Genomic DNA, 23,369 nt, shown 5'->3' on the forward strand with positions numbered 1-23,369 from the left:
ATTGTACTTTTCAATGCCTGACAGGGAAAACCCATCACCCTTCTGACATGTTACACCTCTCTTCATTTTAACCGGGATCAAAGCCTTGCAGCTGCCCGCAGCACTATTATGTGCCCCTTGATATCATGTGAGCTTTTTTTTTCCTTCCTTGTAAACTGTCCAGATGCACCCAAGTGCTCTCAAACATTCCCAAACTAACATATGATATGTTTTCAATCCCAAAGCCCTGCTCACCAAGGTTGTACCACACATCCATCTCTCCACTCAGAGTACGGACTTCAATGATTGTCTGCCCCAGGAAATCATCTGATTCGCGTTTCAGTCTCTGCTTCACACGAGACTTGATGTCATCATCTTCATCCCATACTCGCACCTTGATCCGGTCAGAAGAGTTATGGCACTCACTGCAAACAAGAAAAACATAATGTTGAAGAGCACATAATACAGCCAACATTTATATGCTACACACTTCACATTCCTTTTGACCCACTGTCCGACAGTAGAGGGATGCATAAACAAAATTTAAATAAACAGGCATTTGTTTACAAGTGGAATGTCTGACAGGAACTACACAACAACTTTTTGGTGCACTGTAAACGTTCCTATGACATGGTAGATACTGCACTTCAGATGCACGCTGAAGGAGTGCCCTGCCGTGACTGCAACCAGCGACTTCAGGCTTGCTAAGTGGCTGTGACTCTCCTGCTTGTCCTCACTCTCAGCACCAGGTCCCTGAACTTGGGAATTCTCTTCACTATTGTTGCTTTTGCTGTGAAGCCCACAAAAGCCTGATGATAGCTAGGCTGTTAAACCCAGCATACACACCCCAAAAGTGCCAGTGAGTACCTCACTGGTTTCTGATAGCTCTCCCCATCAAGGATCTTCTGTTCAGCTGTAGGCATTAAAGGCTACTCGTGTTTATGCATGTGCAGTATCTAGGATAGCATGGTCAAGGCCTATGACAAACATCCTTCATGCTGTTTTCTACTAAAAAAAATAGCTCAGGTAGAGGTAGCTCTCTTTCTTTAAGATAGTCACAAAGCAGTAGTGTATTAATATACAATACATTACAATCAGATGATAATAAACACTGCCTGTGCCTGGGAGGAAAGGGTGGGATACAGTAGTTACAAAGTTGGTATTTAATTACTAGAATTGATTCTGCCTATTATTCACAGCTCAGACTGATACTCTGTGCTCCAGGCAGATCAGTAAAGACATTTCCATTAAAAAAAAACAGTTTACTGTTTGCTGAATTGGCACCATTCAGCTTAATGCACAGGCAGAATTTGCAGCCTCCCCCTCTTTTTAGGTGTTCAGATACCTTTTGTAGATCCAAACAGGCTCCTGTGTGTCAGAAGTGGGTAGAAGAACCTTATTATAAGAGCTCTGCTCATTTACAGGGCATGCAATACAATAAAGCAATTTGAATGCTCATGTGAGACCATGACAAGGGTGATTACTCACTATAACCACTACAAATGTCTGCCCTCAAGGAAATAAAACCTATGAAAACGGGCAACTTCTGCTGAAGGCCTGTTTTCCAGCCTTTTTAACATTAACATGCTGCATCTGTTGCTAAGCAACAGGGAGAAGGAAGAAATGGGTCAGAAGCGATGTGCTAAGCCTGGTCAATAAGATGTGGCAGTGACTGGTATTTGCTTTTTCTCTGCCAAGAAATCATTTGGGCTCCTATTGCCACCATTGTAATTCAGGACTGCTTAACAGACATCCATGCAGCTCCTACTGATTCTTCCAGTACAGAGGAATAGCTGAGAATTATACGGAGAAAATTAGAGGCAATACCATGCAGTTCTGATCATGGGCAGAGAGCATCGCTGCTCCCTGCCTTTGCTGTGCAATCAAAGCTGTATTTAGAGTTCAGAAGAAAGAAGGTTCAATGTTTCTTTCCTGCCTTTATTCTTCCTTCCTCCCCTACTTCAAGGATGTCTTCCTTCAACAAAACCATGCAGGAAGCGTTCACAAGCAGGGAACACTTGGACTGCTGCTTTTTGCAGCTCTCAAATCTATCTGAGTGCATTGCCATATCTACCAGCAACACAGCATAAGCATGTAAAAGAAATCCTCTGTTCCTGACACAGTCCACTAATGTACATCCTGGCAGTACCATAGAGGTTCAGTGATTAGAACTTCATGGATGCCTAAAAACACAGATTAGCCCACAGTGCCATTTACAAAGCACCACCAAGTTAGCTCCTGACTTCTTGAGACCTCACCTTCTGGCACACCACTTCTTTGTTAGGACCACTTTGACCTTGTTTCTTTGCTACCAATGGTCAGAAATCAGCATCTACTGAGCTACTGAAGCTTCTATTAACCACACCTTTCACTGTTGCTTTTAAGAGACTGCTCAATTCATATTCCTTATACTGCTCCCATGCCAGAGAGCGAGCCTTATCACTCACTCACAGCAGCTGAAAGCCTTGAGCTGGTGGCTTACCTGTAAAACATCACCATCTAAGTCTGTGGGAACCACAGCCCTTGCTTTCAGTGAAGCAAGACAGCTGTGTCAACACCCACCTTCCAGAGAGCACCCCAAAACAGAACCATGATACTGGGGGACTTGGGCTTGTTGACTGATAATAGGCTTCCTAATTAATGAGAAATACCTTTCAATTTGTGACAGCAACACTATTCTGTAAGACTGTGGCTAACAAGCTCTGCTGCTAGAAACTTTCCCCTTCATTAATACAGGAGCTGGCACATTTCTAAAGATGCCTGCCCCACTTCCTGCTACATTTTTATGAAGCTTGATTTCACTGTGTGCACACATATGTCTGTTCAGTCTCCCACAGCTGAGCTCCCACAGCTTTCCCAAGAGGATGCAGAGAGAAAAAACACTGTGTGACCCCATTGCAAGGAATAAACTACCAAATGCTTTTAGGCCCATTTCAGAGTGCAAGAGACTGGAAACAAAGTTCCCTCTGCACATGGCTCAGAAATTGTTTCTTTCTTTTGTATCCATACTGTCCTGATGTTTGCAGTGGTGCCATTTTTATAAAGAACTTACTTTTACACTTCAGGTGACCAAATAAAGTAACATTTTCAAGAAACAGCACACCAAATCTTTAAGAAAAGTAAGTCAAATCAAATATATTGTGAATTTTTTCCATGAAGTTTTTCTGCCTGAAGCCAGTGGTTGCAGGAGCAGTGGAAGGAAGCAGCTGAGCCTGATTCTGCTGACTTGCTCTCTACCCTACTCTCTACCTCCAACTCTTCTGCCACATTATCCTTTGGCCTTACCCAACCCCGAACCATCAGCTCCCCACACACGTCCCCTGCACTGTAAATACACTGGCCTCATCCCATGCCCAGCTCGCAACTGGGCTGAGGGGAAGCATGTGAGCACACGAAGCTGTAGCTAATTCTGGTCTGCACACAGAGTGACATGCCCACACACACGCTAATTGGTATATTGGTGGCTAAACAGAATAGGCAACTGCTGAATTTACACTGTAGTGCCTCCTACGATGAAGTTAGCAATTTGTATCCTTCTAATCTAACTCCAACTTCCTCAAAAAAATTGTAGAAAGTGATTCTTAGTTCCGAGACCTCTGCCCATCTGTAAAGGTTGGCCCAAATTGGCTCAGATAATGTCAGGGGTCTGGGACAGAGCACTCCATGTGCCTTGTCTCCTCCAAAAAGTGGACAGAAAGAAAAAGGAGAAGTGTCTAAAAATGACCAGAACACCACTTTTGGGCCAATGATTCATACTTTGAAGAAAAAAAAAACCAATTACATTTGTGCTGAATTTGCTTATCCTTTGCTGCTTGTGCTAACAACATTTGCAGGACTGTTACTTAACCTCCACAGGAATGCTAAAGCCAAAGTCATAAGCCTTGTTAAGTTGTGGCAACACTGACAATTTGCAAAAACTCTGCCATAAGAGATACAAAGGTATACCTATAAAACCATGTGTCCAGCAGTTCACAAAATGATCTTTACCCACACTAAAGATCATAAGTTTAAAACATGGAGAGTACCAAATTGAAAACCTATAACCTTCTGACACCATTAGCTCATGTTGGTGAACCTACATTGATGAAGACAAACAGATTCTGGTAAATAACCATAGGGGTGAAGGTCCATATGAATCACACCCGCATGGACATTTCTTCCCAATCAATTTCTCATCTCAAGAAAGGTGTTACCAACACATTAAGCCCGCAGGACTCACCAGGCCCTCAGTTTCATTCCACTACTGCTGCAGTGAGACCTAGACTGTGCATCTCTAGAATGCATCCACCGTGCAGACTCGAGAGGTGGGATGCCAACATGACCCTATCACCCCACATGCGCATTTTACCTAAAGATGTTTCCTTAAATTATGTTGTTTTCTTGTATTTTCTGCCTGAAGAACAAGAGAGTCCAGAGGCCTCAAATGCAGCCAGGACTCCACTGGGCTTGGCAGCTCTCAGAGTGGAAGACAGCCCCTGCCTTGTAAAGCTGAGAGGGTTAATAAAGACAAAAAGCAACAAGTAGATGTAGCAAGAATGAACAATGGAAGTGAGGGAGCAGAGGAAGCAACAATATTTTGCAGATTTAAAAGTAGGTCAAGCCCAGAATTAAGTAGTTTTGTTGTGTTTTGATACTAAAAAAATATTTATGGTTCAAAGAGTCTAGTGAATATACAGCCATATTCTGTGAGCAGCTTCCCTTCTGCACCATGGCAGATGCAGCTCTCAACAAGGGCCTGTAAAGTTTCACAGTCCAGCGCAGGGGACATTTCATGCAATGGTAGAGAAAGCAAGAAAGTGCAGAGCTGCTTGCAGAAATAATGGATGAGAGAGCAGGAGGTGGGAAAATGCACAGGAGAGAACAGATCAGAAAGACTTCAGGACCTGTGGTAATTTTAGGAGGGAAGTTTTGCTTCTGAGGTGCAAAGCTTCAACAAAAAGCAAAGTGATTTTCTGGAAAATAACAAAGGAAGGAGTAGTTGTAGCAACCACTATGAGAAAGTCCAGTAAAGAGTTAGAACAACACACACAGAGGGAGCGGGAAAAAAAGCTGTCTATGGGAAATGGTCTGGCTGAAAAAGCAGGAAGGTTTGGATGTAGTTCAAATAAAGTCTCTTGACACAGCAGGGTCCAACTGGCAGCTCTGTTGTGGCCAACCTCAATGGGAATGGAAGGCACAAAACTTCTCAGGACAGGTTAATTTTTAAACAATGCCAAGTATTCTCTATTAGGGAGAAAAAAGGACAGTGGAGAAAACACTGAAGGCAAAATCAGAGTGGTAAGAGAACGAAGCTAAAATCCTTAGTAGCTTAGAAGTTAAGCATGACAGCACAATACTATGCCCTGAGATGCAGCTGTGCAGCCTAAGAACAAAGAAATGAGTCTTCTGTTCTTACTAGCACAAAGCTTTTTTCTTAGGGGAACAAGTACAATCGTTTTGCTGTTACCCAATGCTACAACACCAACTGACAAATTAATGGTGCAGCTCTCCTAACTACAAAGAGCAGATAAAGTGATTCTGAGCATTACATTCTTAGCTACATTAACTCAGCTTCCCAACAGGTGCTTGCCACAAGGCATCAACTGCGTTCAAATTTAAGTTTCACATTGGTAACTGAGCAGGGAAACAAGTTGAATTTTATCAGAGTGCCAGTTGCAGTATCTGCAGTACCTGGAGAATAAAGAAAGCAAGAAAGGGAAGTCTAAAATACAGCTCTGGAACAGTCACATATAACCACAGAGATAACTAAAAGATGCTGAGCTTGATAACAAGTTCAGCAGCTGAAAGGAAACTTGTGGAACTGAAGAGAAGCTTTTGGGTGACAACCCAGTGGTTAGCTATGCAATAGCACCATTCCCAAAGTATTAGCAGGAATGTGTATCATGTGGGGTTCTGCATGTCCTAGTAAAATATTGATTATCTGCTAGCAGGAAGCACTGCATTTATTTTAACTCAGTTACTCTTCTGCAGTGAGAGAGAATAAACATGCCTATTGCAAACTGTTCAGTGACAACATAATCTGTTCCAGGCAATGATTTGACACCCACCATTCAAAGCTTCAGACACAGCTGTACTCAGACCATACAACTTTCAAGGGGATATTACTGTAAAATGAACGAGTCATTTTGTGCCTAGGCCAGGAAAAACAGCAACGTCCTGTCTGAATCCAGTAACTTCTAGTGTTCACAGTTGTTAAAGACTGGGGCTCTTCCTGAATAAAGGTATGGACTAGCAGATTCCAAGTACACTCAGAGCTCTCCCTTTAAAACGGAAATTCTGTCCTGAGGTCAAGTTCATTCTCCTAAACACTGTCTGCTATTGTAACCCATTCAAATGGATGCTCAGCTTCAGCTTTTATAAAAAAAGATTCTAGGAAGCCTGCCTGTATTTTCTACTGACAGTCTAAACCACGTCTAAATGGGGAATTAATGTCTTGTTCTAATTGCATTCAATAGTGCAAAAATATCTTCCCTCTAATATTACTGGGCTGTTTCCTAAGGAAATGAGAATTACGCAGACTTGCTATGAAAGATATATGTTCCAACAAATTTTGTGAACAAGTTACAGCTAGATGGAAAAGAGAAACCCATACCAGCTGCCATCCCTGGAAAGTCTGCAGCCACCTGGCTCTCGTATGCCTACCGATCCAGATAACTCAGAACCAACTGCAGGCAGGACATGTGCTGCCTTCTGTCCACCCAGAGTTAAGGGCAAGGGAGGAGACTTGAGGGCACCGAGGAGAAATGTACATGGCAAATGAAGGAGGCTACCCATAAGCCTGCTCATCATAACCATAGGAAAGGGATTGGGGATTACTGTAGAAGGGTAATGGGATGTAAAGCCAAGGGAAGCAGGGCTTCCTTAGAGCATGCTCACAGAACAACATTTCTGGATCACAGCAACAGCTGGAGTCCCCCTTCAAGCTTCATCCTGACAAGCACCATATATGCAGAGTTTCTGCATTGAGCCTGCAAAACTTTGATCTGAGGAGAAAGATCAACTCCTTATATTTTCAACCTCCAATGAAAGATACAAAAATCTCTCTGTAACAATACATTTCCTAAAGATGTAAATATACAAAGAGATAATTTTTGGAAAGAAACAGGACCTGCAAATCACTTGCTCAGACAACATGAATATGCTCCAAGAACTGGTCATTAATCTAAGATGATGCCTACAGTGACACAGGCTAGTAATGACCTAAATAGCAGTTATAATGGAAACCCAGAGTGTTTTCAACCTTGCCTTTTCCAAAATACAGTTCTAAATCTGGACTTCCAAATTGGGTCAAGCCTACCAGAACATTTTTTTCTGAAAAGACACAGAAAAGGAACAAAGTCATATTTAAGGAGAGCTATTTAAGTTAACATACTTTTCCATCTATCAATGTAAGTAAGCACAGAAAAACTACTTGAAATATGCTACTGCAGCCTTAAAAATTTTAAAACTTGTTTAAGCTCCTTTTAATAAACTTTACTGAGTCTGTAGGAGGAATTATATCACTCAGCTGTACGTAGTCTGCCTCAATTCATGCTACAGATTACAATAACAACGCTATAATTATAATGACTGATGCACACAGATTTCTGGCTTTATATCCAACCTTTGAAAAGACATCGGAATTGTGATCATATACAAGACACCTAATGAACACCAGCTACCAACAAGTCTGTCCACCAAGCAAAACAGAAAAGGAACAGCAATTGCTGACACACACATTAGTTACTGACCTGACCTCTCTCTACTCACGTATCTTGCGCCCGTTGAAATGTTTAAGCATTTTGACACCAAACTTTTCATATGTCTACTGCAAGGTAGGCTTTCAATAACTACCAGCACACCTTTCTCTCACTATAACAAATTAACTTCATCCTAAGAAACAAACACACCTGCTCCCCCACAACCCTTTAAATTTGACAATCTCTTGATTGCCCTCACAATTTCTTCTAAAAAACCTGGCATGTAATGGGTATTTTTGGCCTGCATATGTGGATTTAAATTTCTATTTGATTATGGGGTAGAAAATTTCAGAAATTTTAAGAGTTGTAAGCTGAAAAAAGATCCATAAATGCAAAAAAAGAAGATGGGCGTGTAAAAGACCTGTGCTGCATACACTTCTAAATAACTGTCTCCTTGTCCAGCGTAAGGTGAGCTTTGACATCTACTAATGAAATGACACATTGTTTCCAGTACTGAATGATCTCCTGCCATCGATCTGGACACTGTGCTCATTTCCTTCATCTCCTCTCCCTATTCCATGGCAATTAAAACAACCACCTAGACATAGGCAAGATAGAAAGTAGCATCAACTTTAATGCCCAACAGCATATTATCTGCTGAATCACAGACATGGCGATAAAATCTAAACAGTGGCACCGTTAAAACTGTGACATTTATCACGTTGTGCTATCTATCTTTAAACACAGTATTTGTTGAAGCTCCTAAAATTAGAGGGGAACACACTGCAAATACCATGGTAACTACTTGGCATGGTAAATCAAGGTCCTTAAGGCTCCCACACAGACTTATTGCTATTGTGACTAGAGTTATCCAAATGGCACCTAAGCATACTTACTACTTACCAAGCAGTAATGTTACCTTGGATTAAACTAAGAATAAAGCTAAGGGCTTACTCGCTCAAAATAGTACCAAGATTTTTCTGATGTTAATGAGTAGCTCAAAACTACTTTAAAAATAATTTTGTTTGTACTGTGCATTGTAAAGACAAAGCTGGGCTGATATAAGCCTGATTTTAAAACACAAACAAATTTCAGTTTGCAAAGAGAGCTCCCCCCAAGCAGTTTAGGATAAAACAGGAAAGAAAAAAAAGGAAAGACAGAGAAGGTACAAAGGCAGAGCTTACACATTAAAGGAAATAAAGATGTTTGAGGTTGAATGAGATCATCCAGAATATTCAGAAAACGCTTGCTGGTTTTAATGTCCCCATTTTGTTTTATAACATGTTCAATGATAAATTGAGGGTACTGTTTACTTATTCTATAAAAGCATTCTTCCGCCTTCTGAGAAGAGTTGTTATCTAAAGAACTGTGCCTCCAGCCTTTGCTTTCAATTCAGACACGGATACATTGCTCATCTTGAAAGCAGATAATCCCTCAAGTTATTGTTAACATTGATTTTTCAGAACTAAAAGGGGAGACTGGTAGCACCACAGACAAGTGACAGACAACTAACTACCTTTAACCTTTGTTAGTCAAACACCAGGAGCAGGTCACAGCAATAGATCATGGGAACTTTGCTTAGTCTTTTATACAAACTTTACTCTTTCATATTACAAAGAATTTTGGAAGTTATGTCTATTACTCAGGAACAAAAGTAGCCCAGTTAAAGATTTTTCTTTCTCTTTAGCTTTCTCTAAAAACATCAGTATAAAAGTGTTCACAGAGCAGACAATTTATATATATGCACAAGCAGGACAGATGAGATGAACAGGTGTGCACTATATACATTAAGACATCAATCCTCCAGAAGCACACACGCAATGCTGAGCAGAAATAAAACCATCATACATTACAGGTGATGTGGGAATGCATACTGACAGAGGAGACATAGCTGTCGAAGCACAGATCATACAAACAAGCAAAATGGGGCTAAGAGTCCTTGTAAGAGCACTTACAAATAAAACTTCTCTTCCCATACAGGGTTCAGATTCCCAAAAATCGTTTTTGTCCTCTTCTTTGTTTTACCCACTTGAACGGTTACATATGGATCACTGGACCCAGTCTTGTCTTTGGCCTGCAGACCCTGAGCACACACCACTGGAAGGAAAAGAGAAGGGTTACCACCACCATGAAATAAGACAATGTGTCCACACACCCCATGAAGCAGCAGCTCAGAATGGCCAGAGAAACAGGAATATCACTCATGAGAGCTCTTCTGATGAGCCTCAGCTTGTGATGCACTACAGTGCCTGGCATAGGAGTATCTCCACCTGCTACCTGGACACTGACCAGAAAGAGTCACAGGTCAGAGAACTCCTTCCTCTCTGTTCTCTCAGCTTCACACCAGCTCTCTTACCTTAGGCTCCCAAGCGAGACCAAGAGAACCCATGCCTCCCTCACTCACCTGTGATTGTGATCTTTGCTGACCATTTTGAGGTGCCATCAAGCACGCTCTGCTTCACTGTCTTCATCTGCTGAGCATGTGTCAATTTGCTCTCACAGAACACATCTCTGATCAAGTCAAAGATCTCTGGCTTGTTCCGCTCCCGGATTTTCATGCGATCCTTCATTGCCATGATGAAATTCTGGGTGCGGTCTTCAGCTCCATGCTTTGAGCTCTTCTCTGCTGCTCCTGTGCACCAGAAAGTACACAATGCTCATCAGAAACAGACAAACACAAAATCATGTTTCACTGAATCTGGACAGCAGGATCAAAGCCATGAGTTACCCTCCACATGATGGCTGTTGCTATCGACTTTTACAGTCGGAAGCCCCCCATTTCAACATACACAGAAGAAAATATGTACCACTCAGAGCTGGGAGGGGATAATGGAAGGGGAGTGCCTGGATTCCTCTATAACCGGGGACCGGGTTGCTCTCCTGACAACAGGCCTGAGTATAATATCCTTGGAGCTGAGGAAGACCCAGAAACAAGGTTCCTTCTTTAACAATGGACATCAACGTGCCCCCTCCTCTTATCACCTTGCTTTGAATAAATAAATCCCTGCTTAGGCAAGTGCTAAGAAGAGGACATATAGGACCTCCATTACAAAGAGTATTTATGAGCTTGTCTCAATGCTGCACCTCAGCACCACGGAAGAGCAGAAGTTCAGATGGGCCGACATGGTCAGCATTTCCTACTGATGTGTGCCACACGACTCCCCATGCAGCACAGAGTCACTGCACAATTGTCGTGGTTTAACCCCAGCCAGCAACTAAGCACCACGCAGCCGCTCACTCACTACCCCCCCACCCAGTGGGATGGGGGAGAAAATCGGGAAAAAGAAGCAAAACCCACGGGTTGAGATAAGAACAGTTTAATAGAACAGAAAAGAAGAAACGAATAATGATAATGATAACACTAATAAAATGACAACAGCAATAATGAAAGGATTGGAATGTACAAATGATGCGCAGTGCAATTGCTCACCACCCACCGATCGGCACCCAGCTAGTCCCCGAGCAGCAATTCCCCGTCCCCCGCTTCCCAGTTCCTATATTGGATGGGACGTCACATGGTATGGAATACCCTGTTGGCCAGTTTGGGTCAGCTGCCCTGGCTGTGTCCTGTGCCAACTTCTTGTGCCCCTCCAGCTTTCTCGCTGGCTGGGCATGAGAAGCTGAAAAATCCTTGACATTAGTCTAAACACTACTAGCAACAACCGAAAACATCAGTGTGTTATCAACATTCTTCACATACTGAACTCAAAACATAGCACTGTACCAGCTACTAGGAAGACAGTTAACTCTATCCCAGCTGAAACTAGGACAACAATCTATATCCCATTCTGCCTGAAACCACCCTATTTGGATCAGGCATCAAGCTGGAGGGCATCCAAAGTGTCTCTCTGGATCTCACTCTATTTTATCAGCTCGTAAGCAGACAACTCAAATAATCCATTCTTCGAATCACATAGGCATAGTAACTATAACAAATACCTATAAGGTAGGAAATTCAATAGTTAAAAACTTGGGCCACCATAAGCATGGGGCACTAGTACCAGTAACCAGTAGCTGGATACACAAGAGCCAGGCATAAGGTCTGTACTACATAGGTATTCAACTGTATCTGGAAAAACAGAGGCCTCTGGTCACTTGCACACCTCTTACAAAACTTAAAAATTCATGTAACTATGAGATAAGAATTCTCCCACAACCAACTACAGCCTACTCAATTTTGACAGTTATGTTTGCTGTCAAAATTCAGCCACTGACTATTGTGTCAGATGTGAGGTGTATGTTAATGAAAGGACTGGCACGAGCTAACAGGGCAGACAAACCTGGGTGTGAAATGAAAAGCAGGAACCCAAGATTGCACACAGTCTCTCTACATGCAGTCTGAAACAATTTCACGTTATGATCTTAAATCAGATTAAGTTAAACCAGTACAAAAGTCCTGTGAACACATTAAATCATAATATTTCTGTTTAGTTTAATATACTTTTGCTTGTTTTTCTTCTCTGGGATAGTTTAATTAAAGTAAGCTTTGTCCTAGAAAAATTATCTTCATCCAGGTGTTCACCAAATATTAAATTACCTTAAAAACATGTATTAAAGCAGGTGCAAGTGTGTGCAAAGGGAGCCATCAATCACAAAGATACACAAAACTGTTTTCTTCTGGAAGAAGTGGGCAAATATGCTACCTGGAGCACCTTTAATATAAGGCATTACAGTTTTGCATATGAAACAGTTTCAGCAGGTAGTGACCAAATATGAATAAAGTTCTATGAATACACACACATAAAGGACCCCCAGCAGTACAACATAACAGGCAACCTTGTTAGCAGGCTCGACAGGGTGCCCAGTGACTAATGCTGCCTAAAGACATCCATTTCTAGGGCCTTCAATCTAATGTCTTTCACCGTTACTAAATTCACTTCAATAAAGAAACAAAACTCAATTATAACTTCCACCATCCAAACCAAAAAGAATAAAAACATAGTTTGGAACACACTGTGACTGCTGAAGTTTCAGAATTTCATTAAGGACACTGCATACCAAGGCATGCTATTCAAGATCTGGGTATAAAACAAGCCATAACTTCGCATTACCTGATTATTTTTTCATTTTACTTGCTAGAGGCTTGATGTTCAGTATTTCATTTAGTACAATAAAATGCCTCTGTCTCAGAGTTTCCTATTGTTGGCTTAAGATGAAATAAAATCAAAATACTGGAATTAATTATGCAGTCCCTGCTGTCTCTACTCACCAATGATGAAGAACTAGCACCACCCAAATTGATGTCTTGTATCAGGCAATCATCCAGCTGTAGAGCCAACATTTATTAAAGGAATATGAAACCGAAATGATACCAGGGGCTATACTTTGAACTTCAGATAAGAAATGCTATTCAGCTTTAACAGAACTAGGTCTTCTGGGGATGAAGGTGGACTCTACGCAGTATATGCAGAGCTACAGAAAATTATTGGGAAATTGGGAAAGGCCAAACCGAACAATTTGCCTTTCCTAGCTGGAATTCTGAAATCTGTTGTGATCCAAAGAAACCAACCCTGCCCTGCCCTTTCTGACTTTAAGGAAATTAACAACCAGATTCAAACATTAAGAGTTTATGTTGTGCATGAGCGGAGTGCTCTATTTCAGAACCATTTTCTAAATAAATTACTAGCCAGGCAGCTTGCAAATATAAATCTTTCACTGTTCATCACTGAGATGGGACAAGAGTTATCACAGTTCTGGGGTGGCATGATCTGTATCACTGCCTTAATGCAAGCACTCCAGGAGCATCAAATGATGCTTTAGAATGCAAACTTGGGCAAGTGGAGGAATTCTAGTTAAAAACGTTTAAAATTGCCACCACCTCCAGAGACCTTGCATGGTGCATTTTTCCCTCTGCAAGGCTTCCAGCAGTCCGGGGCATGTGGGTTGCAGGATGTGCAAGCAATGTCATAGACCCCTAGAGAGCCCTCTCTTTAGTCACCTCTAAGGCTTGGCTCTGCCTCCTGACATGCAAAGGAAATCCCTCACCTCTGCTCCCCTACTCTGCCCAGATAATTTGCCCAGGTAAGAAGGCTCCATTATTCCTTCCTGGGAAAGGTCTGTCTCTCCCTGCAGAGGCTGCACCTGAACTGCAGTGCAAAAGCCAGAACCAGACAGACATCTTATTTAACAATACGGACTAATAAAGAACAGACAAACCCTCTGTTTCAGCAACACACTCTTAATTTTAACACCTGCTTGTTGGTACAAAGACACCAGAGTTTTCAAAACAACCACTCGGAGACTAATTACCTATGATGTATGTGATATAAACCCAAAGATGTCACTAGACTTGATGGCAGAGGGTGCTTTTCCTGCTGTTGGACTTGGATCATATTTATTCAGCTGCAAAAAGAGGGTTTTGACCAATGGATAGCTTTTGAAGTAGCGCTGTAAATGGCAATAAAAAGGCATGGGAATATACAAGTACTGTGCACAGTATCATACAAATGGCACTGGGTTTTCCTTCTCTCTTCCTATCTAGGACTGAATGATGAGTGAATTTATGACTGAAAACAGAAAGCAAGTATTTCTATATTGGGAATTGTATTGATACAGCTATTAGTAAACCACCAGTGCTGTTATCCTATGCTTTAACAAGAAAAAGTCAAGAAAGCAACACTGGCAGGATAGGAGACAGCTGTTCAGTAGGCGGATAATGCTTTGAAATTATATATTCCTGAAACTTAAAATAGATATTCAAGTTTCAGATAAAGGTATTCTTCCTCCTTCTGTGCAAATATTTTCCTACATAGCATTCTGGGATCAAACAAGTATTCATCACCATGGTGTCTAATCATCATTCAACACAGAAGCCAAGATGATTATCACAAGAGTGACTTAATTGGTCTCACTAACAGTCCACTCATTGAGCCAGTCTCTGGACTGGCAGTCTCTGAATTCAGAGTGCAACACACACAAGTTTCACATCCAAAAAGCAACAAACATACCTGACTTCAAGTCCTGAGTCAAAAAGCACTGTACAACTCCAGAGGTGAACCAAGACCCCAGGAGCCAAAACAGTACCAAAAGCAGGACATTCAGTAACACAGCCCTGACAGCTCCTGTGAAGTCCTCTGAGGTTTGTTGCTCCAGCACACCATGAAGAAGCACTAATAAAGACATATGGCTAATCACACTCACAACACAGATTTCATGTTCAACAGTAGGCTGAAGCTTGAGATCTCATTTCATCATTTTCAAGATCTCCAGAGGACCAGATTCTGATTTCCCAGGGCAATTTCTTTTCTCAGGTTTAACTGTAATCTACTGAGGACTAGATGAGAATCACTACAAAAAAAAAAAAACCAAAATGAAGACACACTTGGAGAAGCGGCTTTTCAAATGCTAGCCCAGAACTGTACAGGTCCCTTTTACCAGGATCTTGCTAGCATAACATCCTTCCCTTCCACTCCCTCGTAATTCTGCTTACTTCTTGCATCCATTCCTTGGTATCCTATACACCCATTCTCAGCTTTACTCTTCATTTGATACCAACATTGCCCAACCCATTGTATTTTAGTTAGTACTACACCAGTGCTCAGGGCAAGAGAGAAAAGCTCTCTTTTTCCAAAAGCTTTGCATGCTATAGGGGTTTTAAAGACCATCCCTCCATCCATCTTCAGCCAAGTAAGAAAGAAAGTGTACCCATGCAGCAGAGATTTCAAGTACTTCCAAGAACAGCAGAAGGCTAAAAAGAGAGCATCTTCCCTTCAGCAAGTATTTATGAGCTTATTATAAAAAGGTAAGTGCCCCATCATCAGAGTAATATCTTCCAAGTACCTACAATAGAGAAACATCCTTAGACAAACAACCTGGTGCTGCCAACAGAGCCATAAACCAGATGGCTGCAGTACACACGTCACAACTGTTTTCCAGTTTACCGCACTTCAGACATTGCCAATTCAAGGAACAGCCCTGCTGAACCAGTCTGCAAATGGATTTTGATTCAAATTGCAACAAAGCATTGCTGAATTTTGAGCATTTCATCACTGCAGTCCCACACTTTTGTTGATGGTATCAGATACCCTCCACATTTTTAAGAAACTCAGTAAGAAAAACACCCTCAGAAGAAATAACCAAACTTAATGCTAATAGACATGAGGAAAGAGATCCTTTTACTTCCCCCAGAAAGGCACTGATGGACAGAAGATAAACAAACAGCACATTCTGATTCTAAGGAATAAAACCCCAGGTGTTTACCCAAAATTTCAAGGCATAGACAATGGAACTCTATTTGTGACCAGCCTGAAAATTCATTTTACTTCAATGCAACATTTTCTGGAAGCCTTGAATAGACCTCAGACAAGAAATGTCCTGACAATGGTGGATTTTTTTACCAACAGCAACAATAAAGCTTCTGTTAGGAAAAAATCCCTCATGACTTCAGTATACAAGAAAGTTCAGTCTGGAATTTATTGGATCTCTAAACTGTTGCTTGTCCCACAGAAACCCTGTTTCTCATTCCTCAAGCACAGCCTATGTTCTTCAAACATATATAATAATTAATTTAATTTTTTCATTTTCTTCTGGCCTGGTGCGTTTCAGTTAGAAGGATTTCAGCATGAACATGCCAAAGCAAAGAACACAGTTGCCTGAAAAAGCCTTGTGATAGATTTCTAGTATTGATAACATTTGTTTTCCCAACCCGGCAGCACATCTACACATCGGCCCCACCATCTTCTTAATCTCCCAGCACTGTCTTTCCTCTGACTTCTCTGTCATTTAATTATACAATTGCCATCTTCAGTTTCCTTTACATCTCTACCCCAGATAATGATACCCACCACCGCCTGTGGGTACCTCCACAGACGCCCCAGCTCACAGTCTCTGTATCTTCCCTGTTCTGATGCTGGGCAGCTTTCAAATAACTTTTTCAAATAAAGTAAGTAAAGCTTTTGTTTGGTTAGGTTTTACATTTCTACATGCTTCACAAGTTTTGAGCCCAGTGTACCCTCAGTGGTTTCCGCTGTTTCTTTAACTCTGCATGCTGAAGTATCTCATGTTTACATTTTGAAAGGAAATGTGCAAAGCAAACATCTGCAATCACATGAATAAAAGAACAAGTTCTTATCTAATGCTTTGCCATATATGAAAAGTATAGTCGTTTCCAGTTGTTAGTTCTATTCCATAGAAAAGCGCAGACTATTGCCATCATCACATCCCACAGCCCATTGCATGAACTTATTTAATTCCCAGCAGAGATTAGAAAACCTGCCACCATGGTTATCCTTCAGAGGCTGTTCCAGAGACTCCCTGTTCTCATCACTGAAGTTGTCTTCTACTTCCACCTTTAATTTTCTTACAGCAAATTTATTCCATTATTTCTTTTGTAAATAGCAAGCTTAAACAGACCATCTTCCTCCTTGCTGCTTATCTCCCTCTTCCCCAACACAGTTCAGGCATAAAGAGGTTCAAACAAGGATTAAACCAATTCACAGAGCCATCGCTGCCAGCTATTAAACATAGAATCTACTGCTCTGAAAGGCTTTAGGCCACGGATAGCTGTAAACTGTAAGAGTAAGCCAGAGTCATAGGAGCTCTACATGCCCATGTCTCACACCTCTGCCTTGGGCTCCACAACATCCCTTTAGAAACATTCTATTGGGGCAGACCTAGTATGGCTTTTTTTACTTTTTTTGAAAGAGCATCATTCCTGTCCTCCTGCCCCACACTGCCAAGCCTCTCTTCTGAAAGATTAACAAACTCATACCATCCTGTCTCGGGACATTCTCATATTTTCCTCATTACCATTGAACTCTCTCCAGTACCCACCCCAGTCTGAAGTCTCCCTTCTTGCACATGGATAGCCACAGCTGTCCTCTGCAGGAATATATTTCCTTTTAGTCATTAGCTGTTTCTTAAATTTAGTTTTTCTTCAATTGTTTTTAACTTCATGACCTCTGCTCAGTACTTTGTGCCTGTTTCTTTGCTGCTGCTCGTGTGAACCTGATTTTCCTCTGCTCTCCACAGCATTTTCCCCATACTGAGATATCACAACTCCATTGCAACATTATAATATCATGCACATATATCTGAATCAAGGCTGGATGTGCATATCAGCAGCTTTTCATCTCAAATACTGAAAATCACCAGTTAGTAGAGGGTTCTGGTGAACTCCAGAAACAAAGTTATCCGCAGTCTAACTGACCCTCTACATCAGGTTGTGTCAGAAAACTGAATTATAACTTAACTACATTCTCTTGAACCAAATGCAACACAGCACTTCTTTGCTTAGTCACAAGAAGGTCGCAACAAAGCCAAGGTGTCAATGATAGAATTGCTCAAATGCTATAAACTGTAAAGATCACCTTGCAACCCTCAAAGACAAATGTAGAAATGCTAAGCAACTGAGGAACAGAGATGTTTCACCAGTATCAGCTGTATCTGACAAATAAGCCATTGCAAATAGCCACAGTCCTAACTATGACTGATTTAAAACTCTGCACACATCAAAAATACAAGCATAAGCAAGGTCCATTTGGGGTGTTAAGATAAGCCATAAGCAAAAACAGGTGACCTGTGATTCCCTGATATCCCTTGCTGGATCATCCAGCCTGGCTTTCCCAAACAACTAGAGCCTGAGGCAGATAAAAGCTCTGACTCTTTATATTCCTATAATCGCTGACACGGATTTGCAATAAATCTGTTTATACTTCACAAACTTTTCTGATTCCTTAGACTTCGTCCATCAAGCTGCAATGCCAAGAAAATCAAGAGTGAACAGAAACAGCCCCACCTTCCTACTCAAGATTTAACACATATGGCAGAAATTTCTATTCCATTTAGACTAAGATATTTTGCTCTCAAGGAGGAACACAAATTTGAGACCAAATTAAGAAACTTTTACAAGCAAATAAAAATAACCAGATCCAGCCAGATGCTTAAATTAATACTTTTTCTCTCTCTCTTTTTTTTATTTTAATCAAATTCCTTTTAAACTTCTCCATTGTTTGTGTAAGGTCTCATTTATTCTGTCAAGTCACAGCTCTTTGAAGAGCTCTTCTTTGAAGAGAGGACTTAGTTTTTGAACACTGAAGGAAAAAAACAACAAAATAAACAGAAAGGCTGGTAGGAAGATGAAATACTGCCCATACACTCAAACACCACCTACCTATCTGACCCATCACCTCTGCTGACTCACCCCCAGATCTCTAAAGTGATTCAGCCATGAGACCTTACTGTTAAAAAGACAAAATGCCTCGCCAACTTGCACTTGGTACAGCGAATCCAAACTAAGTCCATGGACTCTATCCCCTAAGCAGGAACCCAGTGCTGCTCTGAAGAGCTTAAAACAGTGTAACAGGCTGATGGTTGAAACAAGCAACCTGACTGGGATACCAGGGCAGGAGGGACAGAACAAAAGTCAGAATACCCAGCCTAGTACCTTATTCACCCAGCCCACTGCCTCTCTTACATGCAGGATCGGTTAGCAAACACACCACCACCTGAGCAGACATGGAGAGATTAAACATGTTACACGGGTTAAAACAAAAAGACAAATAGATGAGAAAGAGTCAAGAATTAAACGTTCATTTAAAGCACATCAAGCACAATGTTGCAAAGAAGTTCTTCTGTGTCAGTGGAGCTGTTTGTGTCCACAGGGCAGTGGGGGTAGGTTTAGCCCAGTGGTACTTTTTCAGAAAATACGCAATCATTTTAATAAATGCAGCTTCACTGATCACTGAGGTATCACCTATACATTTAGAAAAGCTCTGGTAACACTTTTGGGACAGCCGCACTCCACTATCTACAACTTACTCTGTAAGCAGTCAGCGTTGAGCAAGTCTTGGCACTTCTCATGGCACTTGACTCCACATTCACCGCAGCGCATTCCCTGCCGTGCAATACCCCACAGCAGCCCCTCACATTCGTAGCAGTAGGTAGGAGTTGTGGCTGTCCACACTTCAAAGTTGTGCGGCGTTGTACAAGAGATGGGGTAAATTAAGGCTTGCAAGGTCTTCTTATAGACATGAGATTTCTGAAAGGCAAGAGCACGCATAAACCAACATCCAGGGAAGGTGACTGAACCTATTGTTGCCGGTAAACACATGAGTTTTAAGGGAAAAGGCATGAGCAGTGCAATAAATCTACACATTTGCGGTAGCCAAATTTATCAAACTTTTACAAGCAGCAGCAGAGGACACCCTTCCAAAAATGTTTCTCAGGCATTTAAAAAAGTGGAGGAGATGGAAGAAAAGAATTCAGGTTTGTGGATGAGGACTATCTTGCATAAAGCAAGTTTCACACGCTGTCCCCCATGGTAGATAGCGCAGAAGGAAATGGTAAGATCACATTTTTCAGGATCATATTGACACATTAAATGTTATTTTTTACATGTTTGGTTTCTTTAAACAAATTATACAAGAAGCTTTGCATTTATATTTTTAGACATCTGTGAAGCTGGCTCTGCATCCCAGAGAGCCAAATTCCCTTAATTTGCTTACTAAAAGTTAACAGGAGCCAAGCAACCCTCCCACTTACCAGCTCTTCATCTTTGAGAGATGTTCTAGTGGCCATTGCTGAGGTAATTCCGGCTTTCCGGGACTGAACCAGTGACTAAGAAGGAATAAAGTTTGTTATTCACCACCAATATTCAGAAAGACACTGGCACTACATGCCCAGAGATGTGACCAAAGGGCATCTGTCACGCCAGACAACAAATCAACAGTCTATTACATTCAAGTTGGTTTCTTAAATAATAGCTCACATCTCAGAAGAGTCAAATGCGTACTCTGAAAGGTCTCCAACTTGTTTCCATCTGCCCACAACCAGTATCACTCTGGTAAATTCCTATCTGTTTCTCTGGTAAGAACTGTCAATGAAACCTGAGTTCACATCTCCACTTCTATGTTCTGGTAGCAATGGTAACTCTGCCATTGCATAAGGTCACTACATGAGACTCACTGTTCTATATCTAACTTCATTCATATCCAAAAGGAGATTATTTCATCAGTTCTACAACACACACCACACTCCCAAATGTGACAGGGAAAGGGTTGCAAATAAACAGGATAAAAAAAGAACAGAGTAGGTTGGGAGCACAGGTTTGAATGTGCTGGTGTATCACATTCATTGGCCATCACTAAACACAATGAACCACATTTTCCCCCCAAACTGCCTCTTTTGCATCATGCCAACACTAAATTCTGCAGCATTGGGCAGCACAGGGCAGTGTCTTTGCAGCACCTCATACTGGCATACAAAGGATTTCTTCAGCAAGCCACTCTGGCTGGATGAATGCAGACAAGGAAATTAAAGTTAGCAAATCTGCTTTGAAATCATCAAACCCTATCAGAAACCTCAATTTATGCTCTACTTTATGCTGTTTGAAGACAGACTGAAAAAGTTCATTCCATCAGTGATGGAGCAGGACAGAGTACTGGATATGCATGCACTGCAATACTGCAGGTTCAAGATATAAAGCAAAAAAGTGGAGGGAAAATAAGGTAAAATAATTTTTGTTTCTAGTGAAGACTTGGTGGATAGTCTTTAGCTGCACTTACCATGGCCTGTGGAGAGAGAGAATGAAAGCATACAAAGGAAGTAACACAAGTTAATGCCATTATTGGAAAGATCTAAGATACAAGCAGTTAGTAAGACACACATTAAGCTTCCCATGCATGAGCTGGCAGAGAGAATGGCATGCATCTTTTCACATGAATTACAGGATATGGAAACTTTGGTCTTTCAGCTGTTACAGCAATTCTCCCAAGTATGAAATCGCTACGTGTACTGAACACAGCCAACAGAAAACCATTTGTCCCGCAGAAGCCTCATTTCACCGTATCACACAAGCATATGAAACTTGTCCTCATTACTCGGTTGGTTCTCGTGCTTCCTCAGTGCAGAAGCCTACTGGCAATATTGCAAATTGCTTTAAAAATCCAAGCACATATGCTCGTTTATCTATTCTCTGAAATTCCAACCTTCTGGTAAGTTGCCAAACCTCACATGGACATTATAACTTTCCCTGAAGTATGTGATTTTTAGGAAAACATTTAAAAATAAGGCAGGTCTAAAAATAATCAAATATTCTGTGTAGAACAAAAAGGAAAAAGACCATGAAAAATATCTTAATTCTGCCAAATGAATAAAACCATCTACAAAACCGTAGTGCTCACTCACTGAAATTTTTCCAAGCACAACTCCTAACCCTTTAGTGTAAGAATTAACAGAACAGGAAATGTTCAGCTTCTTGAAGTGACAATGAACGTTACCATACATCAAAAAGTAAAGCCACTTGGACTGATGGCCATGTGGCAGAAGAACAACAAATCTCTTACCAGATCACTGACAAGTGGAATTGGCTTTTTTTTGCGTAGATCAGGCATGCTGTCAATGCCATAGAGACCCCCTGCAGGCCTGGAAATTGAGGGGAGGAAAAACAAAAAATTAAAAATCTCACCAGCAGTGAAAGACAGTAAAGAGATGACCCAAAAACTTCCTTAAAACATCAGTCTCCTTGCTAATATCATATTCAAGAAGAATCAGTTCGCTGCAAATGAAAATAATAAACAAAAGTTAACACACTGAAAAAAGGTCATTTTCCCATTCTCAGTTCTGGGGTCTGAGCTAGCTCAGAGTAGGTTGGGCAGGTGCTTGCAGAGCACCCAGTGCTTCAGAGTCACTGCTGCCAGCGTGGTGGGTGAAGGCAGCCTTATCCCCACTGCGTCTGTGGGGCACAGAATTCGCAAACATACTTACCCAACGGCAGAACCAGAGCTCCGTGACAGTAATTCACATGCAGCTTGGTCTGTGGTAATTGAGCCACACGCCTCTACTTTCAGAAGCACCTTTTGTTCCTTAGGGAGAGCTCAGTTTATAGTTTGCTATTGGCACTGAGCACCATGGCAGGAAAGACTTTGGAAACTTGAAGATATCCCGTCTCCAGTCTTTCTCCATCCCCTTTCTTTCCATTTAATTAGTTTAGGGTTGTGGGGTTGAGCAGGGAGATGCTTTACTGGAGGAAGTAAAATCAGCCAGAAGATTATACTTAAGAAAGTGTAAAGTTAATGCTAAAAACAATTAAGTGTTTATCTTCTTCACACGCAACAATCCAGACATTCCTGCCTGGTGACTGTAGTTGGAAGGGAGCATGTCAAAGCAGATCAGACAAGGGGCAGGATGCTGCTACCCATCACCTGATTCTAGGCTAGAACATACTTAATCCTGGCCCTTGAGGTCCATATAATTATTGGGAAAAACCTCACATCTGAGGATAAGGGAGATTATTTTTATTTCTATAAAAGGGACCATTTGTGGTGCTCAGCCTTTCAAGCCATGCAGACCTCTACACACAAGAGCTGCCATTCTCTGGTGGAAGTGGCGATGGAGCAAAAGGGCCATTACCCCAGCAACACTCAGAGCCTGACGAAATAAAACACTATAACCTGCTTCCTTCCCAATGAGACCAGCCTGGATAATTGTACCTGGATCCTGCCATTCACTGGTAACAGTACAGGGATGCAAGACTGTGCTTGAAGAAGGTCTGTTAATTCAGCTTAAAGGCCCCCAGTAAATCAAGCGCATTCATCTGTAAGGCCTTAAGATAATGCTTTTTGCTAAGGTTGGAAACTGAGCTCACATTTCTCTGCTGTTGCACCTATCGTATTCATCCTGAACTGCAGAACAGACCTGCAATGTGACTCCCTCCCTGCAATGAACACCCAGCCCACCAGGCAAAACCAACAGCCCTTCTCAGTGTCTCACTCA

At 41.5% G+C, this 23,369-nt stretch overlaps 1 protein-coding gene across 20 annotated transcripts in view; it reads right to left on the bottom strand.

Annotated features, from left to right (window-relative positions):
* Positions 1-23,369, bottom strand: part of UNC13B (unc-13 homolog B) — a 225,204-nt gene that overhangs the window by 65,752 nt on the left and 136,083 nt on the right. For 10 of the 20 annotated variants that reach the window (XM_030003609.2, XM_030003599.2, XM_030003608.2 and 7 more), the window contains 7 exons: positions 21,941-22,019; positions 21,161-21,166; positions 20,139-20,213; positions 19,416-19,635; positions 10,063-10,290; positions 9,614-9,755; positions 235-404 (listed from right to left, as the gene is read on the bottom strand). In XM_030003609.2, the coding sequence (XP_029859469.1) occupies positions 235-404; positions 9,614-9,755; positions 10,063-10,290; positions 19,416-19,635; positions 20,139-20,213; positions 21,161-21,166; positions 21,941-22,019 (920 nt within the window). The remainder of the gene's footprint in view (positions 1-234; positions 405-9,613; positions 9,756-10,062; positions 10,291-19,415; positions 19,636-20,138; positions 20,214-21,160; positions 21,167-21,940; positions 22,020-23,369) is intronic. The other 10 variants (XM_030003613.2, XM_030003611.2, XM_030003607.2 and 7 more) reach the window with 1 other exon arrangement.

The sequence above is a fragment of the Aquila chrysaetos genome, chromosome Z (genome assembly GCF_900496995.4).
Source record: "Aquila chrysaetos chrysaetos chromosome Z, bAquChr1.4, whole genome shotgun sequence".
NCBI classification, from domain to species: Eukaryota; Metazoa; Chordata; class Aves; order Accipitriformes; family Accipitridae; genus Aquila; species Aquila chrysaetos.